The following is a 27412-nucleotide window of genomic DNA, read 5'->3' on the forward strand; positions in this document are numbered from 1 at the left end:
TCTAAGCTTCTTCGTCTACCTATGCTAGTACATCCCTCTGGTTCCTCGTTTCCACCATCGTAAAACTCCTTTTGGACAGTTCTTTCTTTTGATGAACAGTACCTAATGTTTTCTCCTTTCGATCCAGTATTTAAAAATTCAAACACAGCATTAAATGTTGCTAAGTTAGGAAATCCAGTATAAAAGGCAATGTCCTCGTCGGTAGTAAAATTGCGTGGTTGAAAAAGGCGGGAATCTTTAAGATTCAACTGGCGTTTCAATACCTCTATTTCAGCCTTTAACTTCGCATTTTCGAGTTCAAAACCTCGAATACTTACAAGTTCTTTAACTTCACCTGTTTGATCTCCACACGAATTTAAGCTGCTTTCCACATCAGGATAACTAATAGCTGCCGATGAAGTACAGGTTTCAAAAGTTTCTTTAGCTGCATTTGCAGTTGTTTGACTTTGACTTTGAGATTGTTGCAACTCCTTGTTTGAACACCCTGTTATAGAAGAAATATTGCGACATTTAGGAGGTGCTCTCTTTTTCGGAGAACCTGCTTTGGACCACGAAAATCGAGATGGAATTACCCCTGCCTTCACATAAACACGCTGACCTCCAACAGCTTTAACCAAGTCCTCGGGCTTAAAATGACGAGAACAGACCTTCGTGTTTTCGCTGACTCTAAACTCTTTTCCTTCGTCTCGACGAATGGCATGGAGCCAACGCTTTTTTAGGATAGTGTCGTCCGGAAATTTAAAGTAAGAAATTTTCTCCCCACTTTCGGTTCTGTACTTCTTTTTGGTACAGTTTGGCACGCAACAGTTTTGCGGCATTTTCAAAACCTGGCGCTCTTCACATCAGGCGGCCATTTTTATTTACTTGGCCCAACTAGCCTCGTTTTCAAGTTAAACGCTCCCAGTCTCTTTTCGTTCTGCATAGGGTGTATATATATTTTATTATATGAATTTGTACGATTTGGCCTTGAGTATAGATAATAATGATAATCAGATGACTTTTGTCGGGTATATAATTTATTTGTGTCCCTAGTAACATCATTTGCACCCTCACTCCCCTCAGGCGCAAATGATGCTACTCGGGCCACAAACAAACTACATGCCCTCCAAAAGAGCAAGACCGCTGATCAGGATCAAACTGTTTTCAAAAGGATTTTTTTAAGTTTACACAGACCCTTTTGGCCAATCATTACAGGAACTTATTCCGGTCTCCAGAGTGGTAAAAGTATTGTTGTTCCTCCAAAATGGAGGCTAGTTCTTGTCAAAGAATGTTGGTCTCACCCCTCAAAAAGCGAAATAAACTTTATGTCATGAGAAACAGGAGCAGAAATACTGATGGCCCTCAGCTACTTACAGGTCGTAGAAGGATGTAAGTCCTGGAAATGCAGAATTGAAATCAAGGTGGAGACTTGAGGGGCTCGTGTAAATCTTCAAAATAGATGATAAATAGTTGTGAACGCCACTGTTCAGAAAAAGATCGTTTCCTATGAAAGAAAAAAAGGATGACACTAAATTGCCTAGAGAGACAACACTGAATAAAGTTGAACCAGGAAATGATGGAAGTCTACAAAAGTTCTTCGAACTTGACAATTTCTAATTCGCGTATGGTTGCCAAAATTACCACTCATCTCACACAAGGAAACTGCTGATTTCAAAGCCATCTCGTTTTACTGCGGCAAATAATTATCGTTTGTTCGCCTTCTCATTTTTAGCCGAAAATAGCGTCTTTGAATCCTATTGACTAGCCCATGCATACACTCTTCCAGTCCTCTATTTCCTTATATCAGCTGTCAACCTCTAAAACTCTACAAAGCAATCGAATAAAGGCTGCTGCAACGATCGTATCGCGTGTGCAGTCCACCAAAATTCCTCAACCGTTAAAACATGAACTTACAGCTTGTGCACAATCCATTCTGCACTCAAATTTACTTCAAACATTTCTCTGTTCAAAAAAATCAGCTTACTTTGTTCAGAGTAGGCGTGACCGAAGTGAGTTGCGTGACATTAGAACATCGTAAGAGTCACGAATTGCTGCCAGCAAATCTAACCTGTCAAGAAAATGCACATGAGCCTGGCTATTCTTGATGCCATGGTAACGTGACGTAAACAGGAGGGCCGCCATTCCTTAAGCAAGAGAACCAGTTAAAGTGTATTGGTTTCTATGGGAACTCCAGAGCCTGAGATGGTACCGATGCTCTCGCCCCTCATTTCACTGACAGAATAAATCGACAAACAATTCAATTCACAGAAGGAATGTCATCCGAGTCTTAAATGGAACCATTTCATAATTTTGGTCTTCGGTTTGCATAAAATAAAGCGGTTCCTATATATCTGCCCAACAAGTATTGATTGTTCAAGTACTACAAAATTAATCTATCAACTGTGTATTACATTCCAAGGTATTTGGGCTTTGTTTTGTTAGAACCATACTCGTTATTTCAATTCAGAGTATCGTGAAACTAAAACTATAGAAATGGCAGCGATGCAAACTGACAAGCAACATATTACGTACCCTTCCCTCTCCCCCACGAATTGCATACCTGGTGCGGGCGGGAAAATGCGAGTGTTTCAGTCATAATAGTATACATGAAAAAATTTCTCAGTTCTGATTGGTGAAGATGAATGCAGTTTTCAGTTAATTCAATGCAGAAGAGAGTTAATTCAGTGCAGAAGAGAGTTAATTCAGTGCAAAGAAAGAAACAAACCAGATATTCTGATTGGTCAGAATGATTGGTCAATATCAATGTCAAGGTCAATGTGAAGGTCAATGTCACTTTCAGGGTTTGAATAAATTATTTTTGCACGTGATGCGCGCGCTCTTCTTCTGCGTAGTTATGAGAAGCTGCCTCATATTTTTTCATGTATATTATTAATAGATAATCACATGATTTTCTCGTGCAAATTGGAGTAAATAAGCACTTCTAAATTTTTTCAAAGACCACAAATTGCACTCGCCCTACGGGCTCATGCAATTTTGTTAGTCTTTGAAAACATTTACTCGTGCTTATTTATTCTAAATTGCACTCGAAATCATGTGATTACCTATACAAATTGATTTCCGTCTTACCTTGGCTGAAAAGATGGCGCGCAATTCTATACAGAATTTGACAGCATAGCTCAACAAAATTCAGAGCGTATTGCACACCAGGGACACTTAGCCAAGAATATCTTTATCGTGAAAAGGCGGAGAGAAGCGCAAACAGCTCACATCGCCACATAATGAGCTCGTGATATCGTCATTTGTTTAAACTTTTGCATGTGCACATTTCCCCAAAGAGCCGAAAGTTACAATTCAGCAGAACACACAACTGCGAACGTTGATGAATACTCACACACTTATTGCCAGGTTGTACAGATCCACTATGGAAAGGAACATCCAGTCGGCGGGTTGAAGGGCGCCTAGCAGAAGGGCACCAGAAATCACTCAATATTACGCACCTAACGAAAGGCCATTGAGCTGAGAGCGGTCCAGAAATGAGAATGAATAAAGTACACATCAACTGATTCCTCTTTTAAATGCAATAGCCAGCTACACCAGCGCAAAAATGCATTTTTGCAACTTTGGCCATCTTATCCACTAGTAGCAGTTTTCCCAAATCCCCAACAAGGGGCAGTTTTGCCATTTCGCCACCATTGCCAATTTTGCCACTTTGGCCCCTACTGGCAGTTTTACCTTTTTGGCCACAAGTGGCTGTTTTCCCGTTTTAGCCACTAATGGCAGTTTTGCAATTTTGGCCACTTGTAGCAGTTTTCCCATTTTAGCCACAAGTGACACTTTTGCCATTTTAGCCACTAGTGGCAGTTTTGCCATTTTGGCCACTAGTGGCAGTTTCCCCATTTTAGCCGCTACTGATAGTTTTGCCATTTTGGCCACTTGTGGCAGTTTTTCCATGTTGGCCACTAGTGCCAGTTTTGCCATTTTGGCCACTTGTGGCAGTTTTCCCATTTTAGCTACTAGTGCCAGTTTTGTTATTTTGATGACTTGGGGCAGTTTTCCCGTTTTAGTCACTAGTGACAGTTTTGCCATTTTGGCCACTAGTAGCAGTTTTGCCATTTTAGCCACTAGTGGCAGTTTTGCCATTTTGGCCACTTGTGGCAGTTTTGTCATTTAAACCATGGGTGGCAGTTTTGCCAATTTGTCCACTGCTGTCGTTTTGCCATTCTGGCCACTGGGTGGTAGTTTTGCCATTTCAGCTACTAGTGGCAGTTTTTGCCATTTTGGCCAGTAGTGGCAGTTTTGCCATTTCAGTCACTAGTGGCAGTTTTTCCATTTTGGCCACTAGTGGCAGTTTTGCCACCTTGGCCACTTGTGGCAGTTTTGTCATTTAAGCCACGAGTGGCAGTTTTGCCAATTTTGCCACTGCTTCCAGTTTTGCTATTCTGGCCACTGGGTGGTAGTTTTGCCATTTCAGCCACTAGTGGCAGTTTTTGCCATTTTAGCCACTAGTGGCAGTTTTTCCATTACAGCCACTAGTCGCAGTTTTGCCATTTTGACCACTGGTGGCAGTTTTGCCATTTTAGCCATTAGCAGCAGTTTTTGTCATTTTGGCCACTACTGGCAGTTTTGCCATTTTAGCCACTTGTAGCAGTTTTATCATTAATTTCCAATTGGTGCCAGCTGATGCCAACTCGCCGTTTTTCTACGTACCTCGGGGGCACATGTTTCAGCCCGTCACATTCTCCCTTTTCTCCAGCTTTCTCAAAGAAACCATCACGGCCGTCGGCTTATATGCCACGAATCTCTCCCCGCATAGTCTCCGCCGAGGCGGCGTCACACACGCGTATCAGTCAGGGGTTCCTGACCACCTCATCAAGCTGCACGGGGACTGGCGCTCAGACCTGTCTTTGCCTGTGGCCACGCGCACCCGTGTCGCGGATGTTATGGCCACCTCGCTCTTTAATACAATGTAGTCAAGTTATCACCCTCTTTTTATTTTTTCCTTTCCTTATCGTTTCTAATTTTCATTAGTGTTTTCTTTTCATCCCGTTTGGGCCCTTTTTTTAACATACTAATTTGGGGATTTACTATTCTACATTTACATGAAATTTTTCTGGCCCAAACGTGTGTCTGATCGTAATCATATTGTAAGGTTTAGAGAATAATTTAGAAGTTTGATTCCAAAAATCAAATTGGTTAATTATTGTTAGTGTTATTACGCAACCACAATCTAGCACGATCAAGTTTCGTTCGTTGCACGTGGTTATCTCGCCCGTGCTAGTTGTCGCTTTCGTTAGCCTCTTCGTTGTATCCTTGTTTTTGTTTCCCTCCCCCCGTCCCAGGGGGATTTTAATATTCTACAATTAAATGAAATTTGTCTGGCCCAAACTTGTGTCTCATCGTAATCATATTGGAATGTTTAGAGAATAATTAGAGGTTTAATTCAAAAAATCAAATTGCCATTTTAGCCACCCTTGGCAGTTTTGCCATTTTAGCCACTTGTGGCAGTTTTATCATTTTGGCCACTAATGGAAGTTTAGCCATTTTAACCACCACTGGTAGTTTTGCAATTTTGGCCACTAGTGGCAGTTTTACCATTTTGGGCATGCGTGACTGTTTTGCCGTTTTAGCCACTAGTTGCACTTTTGCTATTCTCGCTACTAGTCACTGCAGTTTTGCCAACTCCAGCACTGCTGGCAGTTTTGCCAATTTCGCCACTAGTGGCAGTTTTGCCATCCATGTTAGACACTAGTGGTAGTTTTCCCAATTTTGCCACTACTGGCAGTTTTACCATTTTAGCCACTAGTGGCAGTTTTGCCATCCATGTTAGACACTAGTGGTAGTTTTCCCAATTTTGCCACTACTGGCAGTTTTACCATTTTAGCCACTAGTGGCAGTTTTGCCATCCATGTTAGACACTAGTGGTAGTTTTCCCATTTTTGCCACTACTGGCAGTTTTACCATTTTAGCCACTAGTGGCAGTTTTGCCCTTTTAGCCAAAAGTGGCAATTTTTCCATTTTAGTTACTAGTGGCAATTTTACCATTTGGCCATTAGTGACAGTTTTACCATTTTGGCCACTAGTGGTAGTTTTGCAATTTCGGCCACAAGTGAGTGTTTTGCCATTTTAGCCACTAGTGGCAGATTTGCCGTTTTTGCCACAGCTGACGGTTTGGCCATTTTAGCCACTAATTGCACTTTTACCATTTTGGCCACTAGTGGAAGTTTTTCTATTTAAGCCACTAGTGGCAGTTTTGCCATTTTGACTACTGGCGGCAGTTTTGCCATTTTAGCCATTAGCGGCAGTTTTTGCCATTTTGGCCACTACTGGCAGTTTTGCCATTTTACCCACTGGTGGCAATTTTGCCATTTTGGCCACAGATGACCGTTTTGCCATTTTAGCCACTAGTTGCACTTTTGCCATTTTAGCCACTAGCAGTAGTTTTGCTTTTTTGGCCACTAGTGGTGTGAGATCATCCTTGTAGCCTGTGGTGAATAAATTAGCCATTCATGCACAGTTGACCTTTATGCCTTCATGTGATACAGACAGTGTAGCAAAGTAATGAAGTTGCCTCATCGTAATTTGCTCAATATGCATTTGAAAAACTGAATATTTGTGACGACAAAATATACCAAAATCGTCACTAAAACGTATATTTCTATATTCTTAGAATTTAATTGCATTACACAATTTGACATGTGTTGTACCAACTGAGATAACGTAATTGTCAAGTCAGTCGCACGCTGAGATAACAATTTGAGTTATGCACCACAGAAATGAGAGCATTTAAGCTTAGTGTATAGCCTTTCCTTGAAAAAAAATGGTTTTTAAAACAATGGGTCTTCGTTTTAGACCAGTGGGTTTTCGTTTTAGACCCGTGGGTCTTCGTTTTAGACCAGTGGGTCTTTGTTTTAGACCAGTGGGTCTTCGTTCTAGACCAGTGGGTCTTAGGTGTTAGGTCTTCGTTTTCGACACATCTCTGTAACTCCGTAAATAATAAATGAGTGATGGACTTGTATATGACAAATAAATACCGCAGTGGAAATTCCATGCCACACCCGGTAAGTATAAGCAAACTGGTGCAATTTTAGTAAGTATTCCCTTCACGATCAGTGAGGAATCAATGTTATACTGTGAATTTTTTTTTCTCTCACTTCTATTTACCCCTCCTGTTCTGTGAAGCATCGTGTATGGTCTTATAAAGATGCAGTTACCCCAAACTGGGTTGTTGTGACTTTAAGCAAATAAACTTTAGCTTTCAGATACTGTTGTTTGCGTTATTTTTGTTCTTTGGTAATGATTTTCAAGCCATTTCATTGAGCATTAGCAGAGTTCTCATCCCATTCTAATTCTTCTTAGTGCAGGCATTACAGTGATGAGTCGAGCTCAGCTAAAACTCAACCAATTGGCCTAAAATTGCTATCAAAGAATAAAACGAAAGTAACACAAACAACACTATATAGAGGTTGAAGTTTATTTGCTTTATTATTTACAGAGTTACAGAGCCCTCAAGCACCTCCCTTGTGGAGCTACCAGGGTACATTGGCATCACTCCAAGAATTCCCCTCAGTGCACCAACATCACTTTTTTTTTCATTGATTTTTCTTTTATTCACATAACAGATTTAGCTGAAAAGGAGGACTGCTCATAGTCTATAAACTCCCATGCACAGCTTTACAATATTATTCACTTACACAGAGCTTGAAGTCCCATGTCATTTATCTTAAAACAAGAAACTGAACATTTTCAAATCCACCCCTGCGGAAGGTATTCCTCACTTAACTAAATTAATTCAACAATGAAAAAACACAAATAACCACCATAGTATGGATACTTTACCTTGATGGCAACTGTAACAACACAATTCTTTTTTAAGTACCACTAAATCAAAACCCAGTAGCCCTGGTCTGGTTATTCTGTAGGCAATTACAGGACTTCGGGTTAAACTCGACTTCATCTTTCGCAAATCAATTTTGATGTTGATAATCTCCACGGTTACATTGACCGACTATCAACTCAGTCTTAACTGAGTATCGACCAAGTATCAACTGAATATTAATGGAGTGTAAACCTAAGTATCAGCTGACTATTGACCAATTGTTGATTGAGTGTTGACCGACCTACTGGTGGAGTATCCACCGACTCTTGACCAACATATCGACTGATCCTACAGAAACATGATCTGATTTGTTTATACCAAAAAAAGAAAAACAAATAATACTAGTTTGAGGTGATAATAGAGTTGGTAGTTTAAACAGATACAAGCAAGTTTTGAATTTAGAAATTCAGCAAGACCTAAAAGAGTAGCATGCAAACACTGAGTGAATTTACAATCATCACTAAAAAGAGAAATGAATTTAGGCAAAATATGCAGTCACTCAGTACATGGTAAAATTCCACACCTTGGTAATATTGTCTATGGTTAACTATTCAACAGTGACTAAACTAAGCAGTTGAAGAAAACATGAACATCAAATATATGCTAAATTATAGTATTACTACTAAAAATGCTTTAATCTAAGTACAGTTACGGTAATAAAATAAGAACAAACTCAAATGCAACATGATTATTTACTTCTCAGTTCCAAAACTAAGAGTAAAGCACCAGATTTTTCAGCACACATTATCAAGGTTATCCAAGGGCTGGACTTAACCGGAAGAGATATCAACCCTGAATAACACTTTTGCTCCAGAATGATTAAAAAAATATCAGTTTACTGTTTTTTCATACCATGTTCATACATATGGTGAAGTATGCCACAACAATTGTGACAAAATTCACCACACATCCAACACGTGAATTTCTCTCTGTCTAAAGATAGTTGTCTACACCTGTGTGTCTTTAAGCTCCTCTGATCCTCAAACCCTTTGCTACAATAGCTGCACTTGTAAGGCCAATTCCCATGGTATGATCTGTTATGCACTGTCAGGTTTGACTTTGAAGTAAAGTATTTGTCACAATGAGTACATTTGTAAGGTTTCTCACCACTGTGAACTCTGAGGTGTAGTTTCAAAGTTCCTGCTTGATTAAATGTTTTGTCACAATGAGTACATTTGTAAGGTTTCTCACCACTGTGAACTCTGAGGTGTATTTTCAAATTTGTTGATTCATTAAATGTTTTGTGACAATGAGTACATTTGTAAGGTTTCTCACCCCTGTGAACTCTGAGGTGTCTTTGCAAATTTCCTGCTCGATTAAATGTTTTGTCACAATGAGTACATTTGTAAGGTTTCTCACCACTGTGAACTCTGAGGTGTATTTTCAAATGTCCTGCTTGATTAAATGTTTTGTCACAATGAGTACATTTGTAAGGTTTCTCACCACTGTGAACTCTGAGGTGTATTTTCAAATCTTCTGCTCGATTAAATGTTTTGTCACAATGAGTACATTTGTAAGGTTTCTCACCACTGTGAACTATGAGGTGTCTTTGCAAATTTCCTGCTCGATTAAATGTTTTGTCACAATGAGTACATTTGTAAGGTTTCTCACCACTGTGAACTCTGAGGTGTATTTTCAAATGTGCTGCATGATTAAATGTTTTGTCACAATGAGTACATTTGTAAGGTTTCTCACCACTGTGAACTCTGAGGTGTATTTTCAAATTTCCTGCTTGATTAAATGTTTTGTCACAATGAGTACATTTGTAAGGTTTCTCACCACTGTGAACTCTGAGGTGTCTTCGCAAACATGATGAATGATTAAATGTTTTCTCACATTGCATACATTTGTAGGTTTTCTCACCACTATGAACCCTACTGTGTTGATGTAACACACGTTGATGCTTGAAGCTCTTCTCACACTGTGTACATTGATAAGGTTTCTCATCACTATGAACCCTGTTGCGTTGCTTTAACCCTCTTTGATTTTTGAAGCTCTTGTCACATTGTGTACATTTGTAAGGCCTTTCATCTCTGGGAGTTCCAAAATGTGTTGTCTGATTTGTTTTTGAGTGAAAGCAGTTTTCAGTGTTGGCACATCTGAGTACATTCCTTCTTTTGCTCTGTCTCATTTTCACTCTACTTGCCTTTTCTCACAAACTTCAAGACAAGAAATTGAACATAGTCAGGTAACATAGATAAAGACATTTCAATTGTTACTAGTTGACATCAGTTTTTTATTCAAACCTTGGACGGGATTAAGTTTTGGGGATCAAAATATATTTCTTTTATTTCCCTTATTTTCTCTCGTTGAACTCTCTTTTCAAAATTGGCATGTTATTTTGACAAAAGATAGAAATGTGTTTGCGCAATATTTTCCACTCATTCACGGAAAGTATAGTGAACAAAACCGAAGATAAAAGTTCCATTTTGGCTTAAAATAGTTTAATCTGGTTTTGTAAACATGCAAAACTTGCAAATTCAACCTTTGATCCAGTTATGTAACAAACTCTTGTGTTCAAAAACAATTTGCAGCTTTTAATTCAATCGAACCATGATTTAACGAAATAAAGTAAATTGAGTGCATTGTGTTCGATTATTTAATTATCCATTCAATTTGGTTGAATTGCCTACGCCAGGACAACTAGTACGGAGCTAGAGTAGGGTGAATAAGATTACATACCTTATAGTTCCACAGGAATCAAATAAACCACAAGTCAAAAGATAACAAAATTGAACTACACCCATGAATATGACGGATTTACCAGGTTAGAACGGGAACGGAGCAAATTACGTCTTGTATGACGGCACAAAGTGTTCCCGCCACTGCAAAAAACGATTGTTGCCTTCTCTTTGTCAGATTTCATTAAAGCTATATAAGGAGAAGGTGGAAAATTTGGTGATCGTTAATCCTTGCTAACAATGAGCAAACACTTGTTGAAATGCGATGAGATTTCCGTGCAGTTATTTGTTTTAAAGGGGAAGTACCCAAAGCGACGCGGCAGAAATGAAGTCACAATGACCCTTGCTCACCTAATCACGTTTCAGAAATGAATTTTCATCATCAACCCGACATGTGCACTTGCGAAAACATCGATTTTCTTGGCTTTGAGTTGATAAACAGCTAATAGAAGAAAATGAAACCATTTCTAACAGAATTCGATTTGAGACGCGGTCTCTGTACGGTACTGTAACTAAACAGATTCTTTCGTTAGGCGCGAAGATACTAAGACGATAGCTTCCAATTGGCGGGAAATACGCTCGGATATTTGTCCGCGGATATCGTCTTTACCGAGATGCGAACAGTTTTCCGAGACGGTGACGCTAGACAAAAAGTATGAGCTACTAGTATGAATTTACCAGCATATTGTTGCACCAAATGGAGGTTATTGAGTTCAGTATCCTTCAGATGTTTTTGCAGCGAGCGAGAAAGATGTTTTGTTGCTTGGGATTTTTTCTGATCATTGTTCTCTGGTTCGAATTATGAACAAACAAACATGTCCATTCTCCTGTAACAACAGCAAACCGGTCTTGTCTTGAATCAAATTTAAAAGCGGGGCTTATATGGAAGCGGACGTAAGGTTTGAATATTAGGGCGTATCACTTGGGGTATATCATCCGATATTCCCTAGTTTTATCAAGAGCCTATGTGATGGGCTCCTGGTTTTTTTCAGTCATGTGCTGCACTTAGAACAATCGCGCGCGAGCAAAAACATTTGATGGACTGTAAGTTCTGATATTTTTATCTCGGCCACATTTTGATCCGACGGTGAAGAAAAGACAGATGCCTACCTGTCTGGAAAAGGTAATAGTGGACTAAAGTGAACAAAGAAAACGAAGATAAACAGTACTACATTTGGTTCTCTGTCCGTTGCTATTTTTATTTTGAAAGAAATAATTATCATTGATCTATGCATTTCCACAACTTTAAATAGCAGAATGATTCCATTATTCTTTACGCAGAGGCCATTTTCTGGAACATTTTGCGGCATTCTTCGAGGTCGTCGCGATTCCTCAGTAGGAGTTGTCGGGCAGCTGGAAGATTAGCGAACTTTTCAAAAAGCTCCAAGGAACTGGAGGAAGCTGGTTTGTAATAGTGTAGAAAATCATGTCGAACACTCTGAAGCAATCGAACATAGAAAAACAAATTAACCTAGAACGAAGGGAGAGGGAACACCAATTTCAAAAGGTCACAGGTCACAAACAGATCCTTTATTCGCAGAATGATAAACAGACAGAGAAACAGACACACAGACAGAGAAATAGACAAACGAAGACAGACAAACGACGAACAGGACAACCGACAGACAGACAGATAGACAGACAGATAGTCAAACAGGAGAACGGGTATACAGTCAGGCATAAAGATAGAGAGATAGACGAAAATGCAGGCAGATAGAAAGCTAAACATACAGACACGCAAACAGATACTCAGACAAGGCAAAAGACAGACAAACAGTCAAACAGAAGAACAGACATATAGTCAGGCAGAAAGAAAGAGAGATAGACAAAAATGCAGACAGATAGAAAGCTAAACATACAGACACGCAAGCAGATACTCAAACAAGGCAAAAGACAGACAAACAGTCAAACAGAAGAACAGACATACAGTCAGGCAGACAAAAAGGCTCACGATCATACGGGGAGATAGACATACAGATACTCAGACTCAGGTACGGGGAAAGATAGACATCTAGATAGACTAACAAAAAGATGATCAGACTGATAGGCAAACAGCAGCACGATAGAGATGACTGACCAACCTACTCACTGGCGGATTGAATGACTGACGGATGGAATTGCTAACCACGAAACAACAGAAAAAAATGAGCATGCAATAAACCAAGTAAAACAGTTACCTCATTATTCACTGCGAGAACTTGCTTCAAAAAATTTACCTTCTTTTTCAATTCATGTGAATCCTAGGATAAAATAAAAGATTATGAAAAAAGAAAACTTTGCATGACAACGGGAACGTTACTGGATGTGTGGCCTGTACAAGTGATTCTTAATATTACTTTCTCGATTGTTAATAGACGTTTTAGTGTCGAGTATTGTTGACTATTTGAACAAGTCGTAAAATATTTTGACGATCCCGTGGGGTAAGTCGAAATACACGCAATTGCAAGTAGTCTCCCTTTCGCAAACGAAATCAAGCGACCAGCGAGGCTGTATAACACTATCATAAAACAGTTCATACTCACCTCAGGGTCGACTCTTTGGAAAACAAAAGAATTAACGTGATGAACAGCTACAATGTAAAAGAAAGGGGACCACTGCGACCTGAAAAAAAAAAAAAAAATTAGGATGACATGGAAAATGCAACGTGCGTTTCTCCGCCATCGGAAATATTTCAGAGGGGTGGGGAGAACATTGGCGGGCTTTGCTGACCTCTCGCTGGCTCGCATTGCTTATGGCCTAATATTTTCCCGTTGGCGAAGAAATTAATGCTTGTGCGGGAGACAACAGTAAAAATTAGAGGCCTGTTCACAAGCTAATTAAAGGGCGGCGTCTATTTCAAGACAATATTCCTTAAATCCCTTAGAGTAATAAAGGGACATTGTTCGTGGACCGATCACAGAGGGAAATAAAGTAAAAACCAAAGCATTCCCGAATAACTTTCGACGCTCAATTCAAAAACTGCTCGATCAACATGTATTTATGGACAAGAGCAAAGCGTATTTGTCGGACTTACCTGACTGTTTGGGTGGCAAGAGCTCGTAAATAGAGCGCCAGTACTGATTGGTTTTGTTCAACTGGATACAGGTATTCCTCCACAGGGATGGGTAGCTAAAGGAAACAGAGAATAATATCGCACTTGCCATCGAATTGTACATTTAAAGTCATATGGCAATCTTATACAAAATGGTTACTTCAACCCTCTTCCCAAGGTTTGGTAGAAAACCGGATTTCTGTACGAAAAAGTGGAGAAATGTCCAGCAATAACTGAAAAGTGTAAGTAAGAGTCAAAATACTTCGCAAAAGCGGCAAGCTATAAAATAGTTGCGTTTTGTAAATTTTATTGCCTTGAGTAGGGATCTTGAGGATGAACGGCGGAAGTTCTATGCATTAGTGGTTGAGAATATAGAAGAGAACAAGACATTAGGGGAGGAAAAAGTTGGCTATTTTAAAGCAAGAAAAAGATGAAACCTTCTGTAGATTTTACAGCAACCATTTTATTTAGTTTACCTGGTCTAAGGGTATAGACAGAGCTCGCAAGACCCCTATGTGTTCATCCCAAACAGCTGTTTTGAATTTCATGTCGTGCTTCTGAGCCAAAGGTAAAATAACAAAAGAACCAAACAGAGGATCTCCAAAGGAGACCGCGGAGTACTGGGACAGAAGGGATGCGTACCTGCAGGAGACAAGGTCAAAATCGTGAGTTTACTTTTTGTCAAAATTTAATTGGAGAGTTGATAATAATAAAAAGTTATGTTAGAACACTGGATTTCGTTCTTCTTTATATTTTATCTTTCGTGGAGAAATATGGAGATTAGAATTTGGCAAAGCTGATTTGTCAGAGCGAAACAACCAATATTACCACTACATGCTGCCAAATGACAAACTTCCCTCTCTAAAACGCTCCTTTTCGCGGGCCAAACAGCAAATTCCGGACTGTAAATGGCATTTAGCGCTCCAATATATATTTTATTACATGAATTTGTACGATTTTACCTTGAGTATTGACAATAATGATAATTCCATGACTTTGGTGGGGCATATAATTTATTTGTGTCCCTCGTAACATCATTTGCACCCTCACTTCGCTCGGGCGCAAATGATGTTACTCGGGCCGCAAACAAACTACATGCCCTCCAAAATGGCTAGACCGCTGACCAGGATCAAACTGTTGCGATCCCACAATGCCTTATTTTGACTATCAGTGTTTAAAATGATTTTTTTAAAGTTTTCGCGGACCCTTTAGGCCAATCATTGCAGGGACTTATCTCGGTCTCCAGAGTGGTAAAAGTATTTTTATTCCTCCAGAATGGATGCTAGTTCTTGTCAAAGAATGTTGGTCTCACCCCTCAAAATGGGAAATAAACTTTATGTCATGAGAAACAGAAGCAGAAATACTGATAGCACTCAACTACTTACAGGTCGTAGAAGGATGTAAGTCCGGGAATTGCAGAATTGAAATGAAGGTGAAGGAGACGTGAGGGGCTTGTGTAAATCTTCAAAAGAGATGATAAATAGTTGTGAACGCCACTGTTCAGAAAAAGATCCTTTCCTATGAAAGTAAAAAAGGATGACGGTAAATTGCCTACAGACACAACACTGAATAAAGTTGAAACAGTAAATGAGGGAAGTCTACAAAAGTTCTTGGAACTTGACAATTTCTATTTCGCGTATGGTTGCCAAAATTACAATTCATCTCACACAAGGAAACTGCTGATTTTAAGCCATCTCGTTTTGCTGCGGCAAATAATTATCGTTTGTGCGCCTTCTCATTTTTAGCCGAAAATAGCGTCTTTCAAACCTGTTGACTAACCCATGCATACACTCTTCCAGTCCTCTATTTCCTCCTATCAGCTGTCAACCACTAAAACTCTAAAAAGCAATCGAATAAAGGCTGCTGCAATTTTCGCATTGCGTGTGCAGTCCACCAAAAGTCCTCAACCGTTAAAACATGAACTTACAGCTTAAGGAAAATCCATTCGGCACTCAACAAATTTACTTCAAACATTTCTCTGTTCAAAAAAATTCAGCTTACTTTGTTCAGAGTAGGCGTGACCGATGTGACTTGCGTGACACTTAAACATCGTGACACTTAAACATCGGCTATTCTTGATGCCATGGTAACGTGACGTAAACAGGAGGGCCGCCATTCCTCAAGCAAGAGAATCAGTTGAAGTGTATTGGTTACTATGGAAACTGCAGAGCCTGAGATGGTACCGATGCTCTCGCCCCTCATTTCACTGACAGAATAAATCGACAAACAATTCAATTCACAGAAGGAATGTCATCCGAGTCTTAAATGGAACCATTTCATGGTTTTGGTCTTCGGTTTGCATAAAATAAAACGGTTCCTATACATCTGCCCAACAAGTATTGATGGTTCAAGTACTACAAAATTAATCTATCAACTGTGTATTACATTCTGAGGTATTTCGGCTTCGTTTGGTTAGAACCATACTCGTTATTTCAATCCAGAGTATCGTAAAACTAAATCTATAGAAATGGCGGCGATGCAAACTCACGAACAACACATTATCCACCCTTCCCTCTTCTCCCCCACGAATTGCATACGTGGTGCGGGCGGGAAAATGCGAGTGTTTGAGTTAAAATTGATTTCCGTCTTAATTCGGCTGAAAAGATGGCGCGCAATTCTACACAGAATTTGAAAGCATATATAGCTCAGCAAAATTCAGAGCGTATTGCACACAACGGACACTTAGCCAAGAATATGTATCGTTAAAAGGCGGAGAGGAGCGCAAACAGCTCACATCACCACATAATGAGCTCGTGATATCGCCATTTGTTGAAACTTTTGCATCTTCACATTTCCCTAAAGAGCCGAAAGTTACAATTCAGTATAAAACAGAATTGCGAACGTTGATGAATACTCACACACTTGTTGCCAGGTTGTACAGATCCACTATGGGAAGGAACATCCAATCAGCGGGTTGAAGAGCACCTACGCAGAAGGGCACCAGAAATGACTCAATGTTACGCACCTGACGAAGGGCCATTGACCTGAGAGGGGTCCAGAAATGAGAATGAATAAAGTACACATTAACTGATTCCTCTTTTAAATGCAAAAGCTGCGCGAGAATGTTTCAATGTTTCTCAAAATCTATGCTTACATGATCTAGGACACGCCTAATATTTAAGGCACACATCTGGCAAAAAAAAAAAAAAACGGTTGGCCTACGCCGCTTAAATTATTTGGCTGCAATTCCCAAGCCTGTTTGCATCTTCTTTATTCGTGGCCATTCTTGGTCCTTCAGAGCTGTTCACTGCCTACTTTGTGTTATTCTATCTTACCAGATTCTTATTTGATATTCCTCTTTAAGGTGAATGTGGTTGTTAGACGTAACAAAAAGAAAAAATTGAGATAATATCCTCGCGTAACTTCAAACGCCTAGAAGTAATTAACATGCAATTTCTCCCAACAATTTAACTATATTATAAAACAAACAAGCTATGAGAATAGCTGGGCCTATCAGCTAGACGGAGTTCTCTTGATACAACACCAATTTCTTTAATCTAACTTTTAAAAAAATGTATGATAGTCACAAAAGTTACAGTTCCGGTCTTAAGAAGTGAAGCGCTTAAGACAGAAGTCTGATTTCATACCTAGAAGTGTTCAAGGGCTAATTCATGCCGTCAAAGGCGCTCACGAAAGTCGACCTTATACCAGGTAAGTTTTTATGAGCCTCGGCTATAAGTTCTCCTCTACTTGTAGCTGAAGTATCACATGTACTTGGAACTGGAGGGGTGGCCAGTGTCATTTCTGAGAGGCCTTTGGCAACACACATAAATGGTGGTCTTTTCACGTTGCTGAAATGAAAATATCAAAGTCAATGAAATCTTCCAACTTCATGAATACTAGGATTACGTTATAAAAATTCTTGTTAGTTTTGTCACCATGGATCATCCTTAACAAAACAAAAAACGGCCAACTCACCCGAAAAACTTCGAATTGAACAAAATCGTCGAAAGTAGATCTAGTGCAAAAAACTCATCTCCTGGGAAGATCTTGGAAAAAAGCGATAGCGCAGCCTCATGCCGTAGGGAATCATTACTTGAACGCTCATCTGATTCTAGCGGTTCAATCTACAAAGCAGAAAAAGAGCAAGCAGTGTTTAGAAAGGTACATGCACTTACACACAGAAAAGAAAGGGAAAAAACCTTCAATAATGATTTTTTTTTCTCACCAAGTTACTGGCAAGTTTCAGCAGGAAATACTGCAAATGATGCTCTTGACGAACAAAGAAGGACAACGAAACATCCTGTCGAGAAGTACAGAGTGAAAGCGAAGATAAAAATGTTTCCATGCTTAAATATGAACTTAATGACTGAATGGAAGAGCCGGACGCGAAAATATCTGGCTAGAGGTCATTACGTAGGTATTGGTCGCGGCAAAGTCCGTGTGTCATGACCGAGAGCCGAATATTTTCCAGTCCGCTCCGCACTACCTCAGACAATAACCACTTTATCTTGAGACCATCATTCTTCTTTACTCTTCCTTTCTTCTCCTAGCTCGCAGCTCGCAGGACCGTACCGCTTTTTCCAGCCCTACTCACGCCATCGCGCACGGAGACTTTTGCCTCATGTTTTTCCATAAAAGCGTGCGCAGAAGCGTATGGATCATATGATAAGTTCAGATCAGACAAGTCATGGAAACTATACTAAGACCACTACCTGTGTTATGACGTGTATACTTACTGGTGACAAATACAATCATTGGGGCCAAGGCAATCTACTTAAAAAACAGTCATTACACTGGAATGAATCGAGAACGTGCACTCCACTCCATTTTGAGCACCAACGGTTTGAAGCTTTCTTCTGTCGTATAAAATAAAAAAAAAAAACTGCGTACAAACCTGGGATTCAACGACAAGTTTCAAATACTCCAAGACCGCTTTATTCGAAAGAACAGCAGAGAACTAATAGTGAAACAAAACAATTAAATACATAAGAAAGACATGTGACAGAATAAGCCATTGGTCTCTTTTTCAAAACGAGGCCTGGTGCTGAACCATTCGTATGAAAATGAGTTTGATTTGCACGTGAATGAAACCTTATAATCACCTGAAAAGATGAACAACAGGATTCACTTCAAAAAAGAGGCCAAATGTAATCCGAAAATGGGCTGTGGAGAGAAAGGTTGTTCAACTAGTCTATGAAACATGATGACCAAATAGTTATTGTTTTGTAACCAAAAGCATAACGTGAGAATGCACAACGTACCTTGTGGGTGATTCCTCTGTGCAACTTTGTGACATGATACATGAGTTCAATTGTACATGAAGTGAAAGCAATCAGTTCAGGTCTGTGACTCGGCCAGTTCTGTACCACGATTCACCAGTTCTATTGAACCAAGGTCTGGAAGACTGGGAATAGCTTTTCTACAAAGCTTTGATCGTCTGGTCTTGTTATAAGCTGATCTGGAACTTAAAATTAAGGAAACTAAGAGACTAAAAATCACTAATAACAGCCTTATACAACATTTTTTTCATTGGGCGAAAGTTATCCAGGATTGCTTTCAATTGGTTTTTCTTTACTTTACTCTGTGATTGGTCCAGGGAACTCGCGCCACTTTCTTAACCAATCAGAAGCCAAAGAAAAACCAATCGCGCCTTGGTCGCCCGCCTTTTCGCGTGCTTTAGGCAGTTTGGTTGTTTTTACTTTAAGTTCTCAATGGCTTTTGAAGGTCTCGAATACCGGTATAGTGGTTTTGGTTTTACGACACTTGATGAAAAAGTGCTCTGACTAATGACTCTTTATGACAAATCTAATACAAAGTTTTCAAAGGTGTATCTCACCGTAATTCACAAAACTGTAGTTACCTGATTTGTGTAAAACACCAATCCACGACATGATGCTCTATCAATGGATGGAGCACAGTGCTGGCTAACTGTTCTAACTGCTGTAGAGTCTCCACGGGAGAGTGGGATACCTGTGATAGAGCACATTTATTAGTTCACTCAAGCAGCATGAGACACAGTTTGGAAAACACAAAAAGAATGTAACCTGGTCGTGAAGTTCAGAGTAAAAAGCAGCCAAACCAGCAAAAGCTCCAGAGAGGAGACAGAGGTTTTCATACTGAAAAACAGAGAATTACACAAAACTCAATAAGTGAAAAATTTAACATTATCTGACTAGATATGAAATACCTAACTGACAAATTTTAGCCTTATCTCTTGTCGTAAAAAATGTAATACCTAGAAAACTATAAAACGTCGTACCTGAAGATCTTGAAGACTGTGATCACAACCCAGAATCTCTTTAACCCACTTAGCTACACATCCACCAATCAGAGGTAGAAATCCTGTAATATGACCCCAGTTAATTGGCAGAGGTGGTACAGAATCCATCCCACGACGTTCTGCAGGTTCTTGCTGGTCAGCAGCAGCATGGATGGCTGCTTCTATAATACCAAATATGGCAGCTGCACAGTTGAGTTCTGATCTCTCCTCTGGTGTTGTCATCCAAATGGAGAGAGATTGAATTGAGTGCAGGTGTTCAATAAAAGTTGAATACATCTCTCTACAAAAGAAAAGAGAAGATAGAAGCACACTAACTCGTCATCCCCTTGGTATATTAAAGTGCCCCTGAGATCGAATTTTCGTACATCATTTTTTTCAATTTCGGGTTCAGCGTGTGTCCTTCACCTATTCTGGCAAATTTCAATCCAGTCCGAGCACCAGAAGTATCTTTTTTTGGGCCGTTAAATTCGCGATTTCGCGTCTGCCATTATTTGACCATGTTCCGGAAGTTGATCGCGGGACTCAAAGGAACTGACGTCAAAGGTTCAATGCGAAAATCTCACAGGTTCAATGCGAAAATCTCACATGGCAAAAGGCCAAGCAAACAGAACGGAGTGCTTTACTCTAACACCCTAACATCGATAATACCAGTATCCACCTTCTCTACACTCTTCTCTTAACATTTTCTTTGGTACTAGAAAGAGAATTTGTTCAACAATCAAAGCTCCTTAGATTAGTGACCATTTCCTCTATTCTCGTGGTCTTAATTATTATGAATATAACAACAAAGCTGAAATGGTAAAATGGCCACCGTTACGATTAAAAATGCTGACGTTTCGAGCGAAGGGCTAACGACGAAGAGCTAACGCTCGAAACGTCAGCTTTTATAATCGTGACGGTGGCCAATTTACCATTTCAACTTTGAGATACAATGAATATATGAAGTTCATATATTTTGAACTGCGGTATTAGATACGTATGATGCACGATCCTCACAGTAGATAGCGCTATTTCTGCAATAGCGAAAATCAGAGCGCTGCACTAGTATCGCAGAGGTCAGTGGTTCGAGTCCCGTACAGGCCTGATTTTTTTCAGGTCTGATTTTCGCTATTGCAGAAATAGCGCTATCTACTGCGAGGATCGTGCATCATACGCATTTCAACTTTGTTGATATATTCAAATTATTTCGTTATCCCACCGACGCAGCCCCAAACAGTTTCTTTAGACACTATCAGCCTTTGTTCGTCTTAATTATTACTTTAGGAAGAAATTAGGTGCTGGTAACTCTTGAGTTTGACGGTTTATGAATGTCTGCATTGGTTATTCTTCGCTATTGCCATCCTGTGCGACGAACATAATTATTTTCATTTTATCATGAATCAAGACCGTTTTTAGCTGTTGTTGTTTCACCTGTCCTGCTTTGCTTAACAATCCTAATATCTCTGGAGAAAATTGAAGGTTTGTAGCTCACCTAACAGCGTCACAGCCCAAGCCATACAATATACAGACTCTCCATGTTCTTAAACTTTCAGTGTATAAAAAATACGCCTCTTGCAGTTTCATTTGCATATTCCTGGGGCTCAGGGCAGTGTAGCGCATCAGTCGATCAGATAAATTGTACTTTGAAATCTGCCAAGGAAAAAAAAGGGTTAGAACATTCAACAGACAATACATATAGAAATTACACTTATTACTTGCTTTTTGTTACTTAATTTTGTTTGCTAGCTGGGTTTTCTTTTTTTTTTTTAAGAACATAATTCAATTAATAGCTAGACACATGAAACCTTATAATCAATTTGAGCCACAGATGCCTCTCCAGGTGCACGTTGATTTGAGAAAATTGCTGAAAACTCAAGGTTGCTTATTTAGGTGCTTCCATGAATTTTGCCAGTGTAATGGAATGCCTAATGGTTCATCCACTGACCTTCCAGTCAAAAGCTCAGAGTTCAGGGCGAACTCAGGTCTATTTTTTAGCAATACAATTAACCATCACAGTGCTTTGGTCCAGTCTACTGAATTAACAGAGAGGCCTGACCAAATGCAAAAGGGTAACACTGTATCCCATCCATAGGAAGTAAAAATACTTCTGGTCTCTTCACACTTCTGAAGTCTCAATAAGCTTTGGCAAGATGGATTCACTGGCTTGTGCCCTGACTCCACTATTTAAGAGATGAATCCTAATTCATCTCTTAAATAGTGGAGGAAGCATCCAAATGAAAATAACTCTCACAAACCCAATCCATCAGGACACTACAGACTTATTAGATTCAGGACTAAGCTCTGCTTGACAACTAATCACATAATTCACACAAATGACTTTTCACATTTAGTCCATGAATGAGCCATACAGAACCACCTAATGTAACTAACCAATCAGGACCAACTTAAGGCAGTCGAGTCCTATAGCCAATAACATCACAGAGAAACTGACCAAACAGGTTACATAAACCAGGCTTCACACCATTCCTCTTGTGACAGCTCTTCACGTGACTCTGATGATGGCTTCTCAGCAGTACTTTCCCCGGTCCAACCCTTCAGTCAAGTATGTCATCTTTTAGCAATAACTGAAGTATCTGTAATTTCCCCTTCACTATTTCCCATCCCTTGATTTTTTCAACTCAAACTCCTTTACTGCTATAACCCATAATGGTCATAATGAGCCTGTAATTGTAGGCGTTTATTGCATAGAGGACATCGAGGTACTAAATCTGACACCACACCCATATAACTTTGATTCCAATACGATTTAATCTGATATCAAACACGTCAAACTAAAACACAAACAAGAAAACCTAGTCTAAGCGACTTTACAAGGAGCTAAACTAAAAAAATAATTATTACATAACAACACAAAGGTCGAGCCCATAAACCCTAACAATAATCGCTCAAATAATAAACGAAAACAAGGTGAGAGAAAAATACACTTACCGATTATCCTCTCTGTACGCCTCATTAACCAGAAGTCGCAAATGATCGCAGATAACTTTATCGGTGATAACTTTATCGCAGATAACTCTATCGCACAAAACTCACATCGACTCTCCTATTAGCGACAGCACATCAGCCCACAACGCATGAGGTCGCAATAATGTCTAACTAAAACTTAATATGTAACTTAACGACAGTTACAGAGCCTCCTTTGTTATTGTAATAAATTAACTTACAAATCATGATTATATAATTGTCTACTTTCCTATTGCTAACTGCAAAATAGTCAAACCATGTAATAACTTTATTCAACTAACTTATTTATTTGTTTTCATGCATCCAAACCAAACCCTAAACATTTTCAATTGCCTCCCTACAGAGGGAATTCCTCACTAACATACAAAAATTAATCAATAACAAAACAAAGTAACTACCCCCGATAATTATTGTATCTGTAACAAGACAATGGTTATTCAAGAAAATCAAACCCATTAGTCCTGGGTTGATTGTTCCAAAAGCAACAAGAATTAAACTTGCAACTGCAAAAAGAAAATGATTACAAAATTGTAACTGTAACAAGGAAATGGTCATTTAAGTAAATCAACCCCATTAGTCGTGGGTTCGTTATTCCAAAAGTGATAAGGATTAAAGATTAAACTTAAGTTTTCTCACATCAATTTGAACATTTCAACCATATTGTTTGTGTGAAAATATTTTTCATGCTACCTACTGACCACCTACTGAGGCTTAAATGAATGAGATTTTGTATCAATTGGATTTTCCATTCAGATGCGGAGCAACATTTATGTCACTGAGAATTGTCTTCTTTCTCTTGGTTTCTGTCTCCTATAGAGAATTGGCTGTTGAATACATCAAATTCACTCTGGTAGGCAAACACCTTACAAAATAACAGAGAAGTTGCATAGACTGAAAGCCTTGTGCCACCATATTTGTTTGGAATTTTTGTCTTTTAAATCTCACGCTTCCTTTCTGTGTTTCTCTCACATGTGGCCTGCTCCTTGTGCAAGGAAATTGGTACTTAAGCCACCTTATATTTGCTCTTTTGTGAAATAATTTTTAACACTCATATAGAAATATCGCGTGTCAGTGTGGCCATATAAATTCATTAATATCAGTTCTAAATTCTCTATGTCTCTGTGCAAAAAGAAACCACCACATTGTTCCAAACACATTATCCAAGTGTTGGACTTACCAGAAGAGACCACAAGCTTAATTAACCCGTGTGCCCCAAAATAATAGCCTAAACAACAGTTTACTCTTTTTTCATACCATGTTCATACATGTGGTGAAGTATGCCACAACAATTATGACAAAATTCACCACACATCCAACAAGTGAATTTCTCTCTATCTAAAGATAGTTGTCTACACTTGTGCTTCTTTAAGCTCCTCCGATCCTCAAACCCTTTGCTGCAATAGCTGCACTTGTGAGGCCAATTTCCATGGTATGATCTGTTATGCAGTGTCAGGTTTGACTTTGTAGTATAGCATTTATCACAATGAGTACATTTGTAAGGTTTCTCACCACTGTGAACTCTGAGGTGTCTTTGCAAATTTCCTGCTCGATTAAATGTTTTGTCACACTGAGCACATTTGTAAGGTTTCTCACCACTGTGAACTCTGAGGTGTGTTTGCAAATTTCCTGCATTATTAAATGTTCTGTCACAGTGAGTACATTTATATGGTTTCTCACAACTGTGAACTCTGAGGTGTCTTTGCAAAGTTCCTGATTGATTAAATGTCTTGTCGCAATGAGTACATTTGTAAGGTTTCTCACCACTGTGAACTCTGAGGTGTCTTTGGAAATTTGATGGATGATTAAATGTTTTCTCACACTGCATACATTTGTAAGGTTTCTCACCACTGTGAACTCTGAGGTGTCTCCGCAAATTTGTTGAATGATGAAATGTTTTGTCACAATGAGTACATTTGTAAGGTTTCTCACCACTGTGAACCCTAGTGTGTTGATGTAACACGCACTGATGCTTGAAGCTCTTCTCACACTGTGTACATTGATAAGGTTTCTCATCACTATGAACCCTGTTGTGTTGCTTTAACCCTCTTTGATTTTTGAAGCTCTTCTCACATTGTGTACATTTGTAGGGCCTTTCATCTCTGGGAGTTCCAAAATGTGTTGTCTGATTTGTTTTTGAGTGAAAGCAGTTTTCAGTATTGGCACATCTGAGTCCATTCCTTCTTTTGCTCTGCCTCATTTTCACTCTACTTGCCTTTTCTCACAAACTTCAAGACAAGAAATTGAACATAGTCAGGTAACATAGATAAAGACATTTCAATTGCTACTGGTTGATATCAATTTTTTATTCAAACCTTGGACGGTATTAAGTTTTGGGGATCAAAACATATTTCTTTTATTCCCCTTATTTTCTCCCGTTGAACTCTCTTTTCAAAATTGCCATGTTAATTTGACAAAAGATAGAAATGTGTTTGCGCAATATTTTCCACTCATTCACGGAAAGTATAGGGAACAAAACCGAAGATAAAAGTTCCAATTTGGCTTAAAATAGTTTATTCCGGTTTTTAAACATGCAAAACTTGCAAATTCAACCTTTGATCCACTTATGTAACAAACTCTTGCATTCAAAAACAATTTGCAGCTTTTAATTTAATCGAACCATGATTTTACGAAATAAAGTGAATTGAGTGTAATTGTGTTCGATTAATTAATTATCCTTTCAATTTGGTTCAATTGCCTACGCCAGGACAACTAGTACGGAGCTACAGTAGGGTGAATAAGATTACATACCTTATAGTTCCACAGGAATCAAATTAAACCACAAGTCAAAAGATAACAAAATTTTAATAGCTGATTTAATCAAGCTTGACATCATTGTCAATTACACCTTGGACTGTATTATTAAGTATTGCACATTTTGTCAGAAGTTTAAAAATTAAAATTGGATTTCGATATTTTCAGAATGAAACCATAACAAGATCTTGTTATACAAAGAAAATAAAGAGGCTTTCATATCTTCGTTTTTGCTACAATAGAGAGGGTCTCCTATACTCGTTTTTAAAACTCAGTAATGTAAAAATATTTAGCTTTCTCATGCACCACGAATACTATTTAAAAGTCTTTCATATTTGTGCAAAATTCAAGACAATCGCGTTGATTAAATACTTTACTTTTAATAGTTAGTAGTGTTGACCAGAGGGGAGATGATGTCTTATTTGTTCAAGAACCACTTGTGGTCTGTTTTATAACTTTTATCAATCCATATGAAGTCTATGTATAGTCAAAACGCTGATCAAAACCTACCAGAGCCATTTGAGAACAATGCATACATTTTCAAAACAATAAAATAGTTGGAAATTCATTGCACAAAACAAAATGATTAATGAATCACATTAAACTCAGCTCTTTATTCATGGGTCATGTTTACACAAAAAAAATTTTTCATGTGAACATGAAAAGATATTATCATCTTTAATCACAATTCATGAATAAAAGAAATCAAATCACGATTCACAAGAAAAAATAATTTCTCAGTCATCCTCCACGTAAAAAGTATAGGGGACCCACTATAAATTTTAGCCTCAAGATGAGAGTGGTCATCACTTATTCAATCAAGACCCAAAAAAGGGTAAGTGGCAAACATGTGAGATATTTTTCCAAGAACTACAACATCAACACAGATTAATAGTCCTTTTTACAGTTCTGGGCTTGGTGGCCAAGCCTTTGAACAGGAGTGAGGCTAAGGGTGACCCTGTTGTGATAGAGACCTGTATCTAGTTAGCAAGATAACAAAGAAATTTGCATTTGAAAAGCAGCAACATCACTATCATAACAAGGTCACCCTTAGCCTCACTCCTGTTCAAAGGCTTGGCCACCAAGCCCACAACAGTAAAAAGGATTACTATACACTAAAACAGTGGATAGCGTTGAAGGCGCGCTCTGATTGGCTAATCAAACTCCGAACATCCTTTGATATTTACCTCCGAGCAACTCGGGAAAAAATGGCGTCCCGGTTTGCATCCGTGACAAACGAAGAAATCACTCAAATTAACGACGTTGGTGTATATTATCTCACTGTTTTAGTATATACTAAAACAACTATTCACCTCAGCGTCGGTGGTTAGCAGTGGATTTACCTCGCCGCTTCGCGGCTCGGTAAATATCCACCACTAACCACCTCCACTTTGGTGAATAGTTGTTAACTATTCATCAATAACCTAAACACTAAAAAAATATATTAGATAGAAATGATTCTTATCGAAGATCTTCCATCCAGTTACTCTTTGAAGATGAACACATTCGTTTAAGCGACATTCATGTAGAGCCAACGTTTGTGAATATATGAAAGTCATATATTCGAACTTACTGCGAAGATCGCTCTCAGTTATACCCCTTCAGGTAGAGTGTTAGTCATACAACCGAAGATGCAAGTTCTAACTTGGCTTAAAATAATTGATCCTAGTCCTCTAAACGTGTAAAAATTGGCAATTTCAAGCTTTGATCTACTATGTGACAAACTCTCATGCACGAAAACAGTTTGCAGCTTTTAATTAATCGAACTGTGAGCGAACGAAATCCAACTCAGTCAATGAATTGAGTCCAACTGTGCTTGATTGATTATCCGCTCCATTTGGTTCGACTACCCACGCCAGGACTACTAGCATTACGCTTAGGTAGAGTGAATTAGAGTACGTACCTTATAGTTCCACAAGAATTAAAGAAAAGAGAAGTTACAGCGA

At 38.9% G+C, this 27412-nt stretch overlaps 4 protein-coding genes across 8 annotated transcripts; all 4 read right to left on the minus strand.

Annotated features, from left to right (window-relative positions):
* Positions 1-7397: 7397 nt before the first annotated feature.
* Positions 7398-10590, minus strand: LOC148728006 (uncharacterized). The gene is made up of 2 exons (XM_088724431.1): positions 10499-10590; positions 7398-9975 (listed from the first exon to the last, which is right to left on the minus strand). Exon 2 carries the CDS (start codon positions 9945-9947, stop codon positions 8652-8654), a length of 1296 nt encoding a protein of 431 aa, XP_088580557.1. The 5' UTR covers positions 9948-9975; positions 10499-10590; the 3' UTR covers positions 7398-8651.
* A 1080-nt stretch (positions 10591-11670) lies between these two features.
* On the minus strand, positions 11671-15718 carry LOC148728007 (RNA polymerase II-associated protein 1-like). 2 transcript variants are annotated; one of them, XM_088724445.1, is made up of 7 exons: positions 15530-15718; positions 14914-15046; positions 14005-14170; positions 13511-13605; positions 13020-13098; positions 12675-12737; positions 11671-11935 (listed from the first exon to the last, which is right to left on the minus strand). In XM_088724445.1, exons 1-7 carry the CDS (start codon positions 15642-15644, stop codon positions 11771-11773), a joined length of 816 nt encoding a protein of 271 aa, XP_088580571.1. In that variant the 5' UTR covers positions 15645-15718; the 3' UTR covers positions 11671-11770. The 2 variants fall into 2 exon arrangements, 1 of the variants encoding a protein (XP_088580571.1); XR_015988462.1 differs by having other exon boundaries at positions 11850-11935; positions 12675-13098.
* Positions 15719-17123: 1405 nt separating this feature from the next.
* On the minus strand, positions 17124-21594 carry LOC148728008 (RNA polymerase II-associated protein 1-like). Of its 4 annotated transcripts, XM_088724447.1 has the most exons (8): positions 21223-21594; positions 19731-20031; positions 19516-19587; positions 19332-19441; positions 18733-18935; positions 18208-18327; positions 17697-17771; positions 17531-17595 (listed from the first exon to the last, which is right to left on the minus strand). In XM_088724447.1, exons 1-5 carry the CDS (start codon positions 21423-21425, stop codon positions 18809-18811), a joined length of 813 nt encoding a protein of 270 aa, XP_088580573.1. In that variant the 5' UTR covers positions 21426-21594; the 3' UTR covers positions 17531-17595; positions 17697-17771; positions 18208-18327; positions 18733-18808. The 4 variants fall into 4 exon arrangements, with proteins under 4 accessions (XP_088580574.1, XP_088580575.1, XP_088580573.1 ...); XM_088724446.1 differs by lacking the exons at positions 17531-17595; positions 17697-17771; positions 18208-18327 and adding exons at positions 18366-18428; positions 18574-18634; XM_088724448.1 differs by lacking the exons at positions 18208-18327; positions 19332-19441; positions 19516-19587; positions 19731-20031; positions 21223-21594 and adding exons at positions 17124-17319; positions 18366-18428 and having other exon boundaries at positions 17447-17595; positions 18733-18908.
* Positions 21595-22965: 1371 nt separating this feature from the next.
* LOC148728009 (uncharacterized) lies at positions 22966-26363 on the minus strand. The gene has a single exon (XM_088724438.1). It carries the CDS (start codon positions 24910-24912, stop codon positions 23953-23955), a length of 960 nt encoding a protein of 319 aa, XP_088580564.1. The 5' UTR covers positions 24913-26363; the 3' UTR covers positions 22966-23952.
* Positions 26364-27412: the final 1049 nt, after the last annotated feature.

This window comes from Stylophora pistillata, chromosome 6, assembly GCF_964205215.1.
Source record: "Stylophora pistillata chromosome 6, jaStyPist1.2, whole genome shotgun sequence".
Taxonomy (NCBI): domain Eukaryota; kingdom Metazoa; phylum Cnidaria; class Anthozoa; order Scleractinia; family Pocilloporidae; genus Stylophora; species Stylophora pistillata.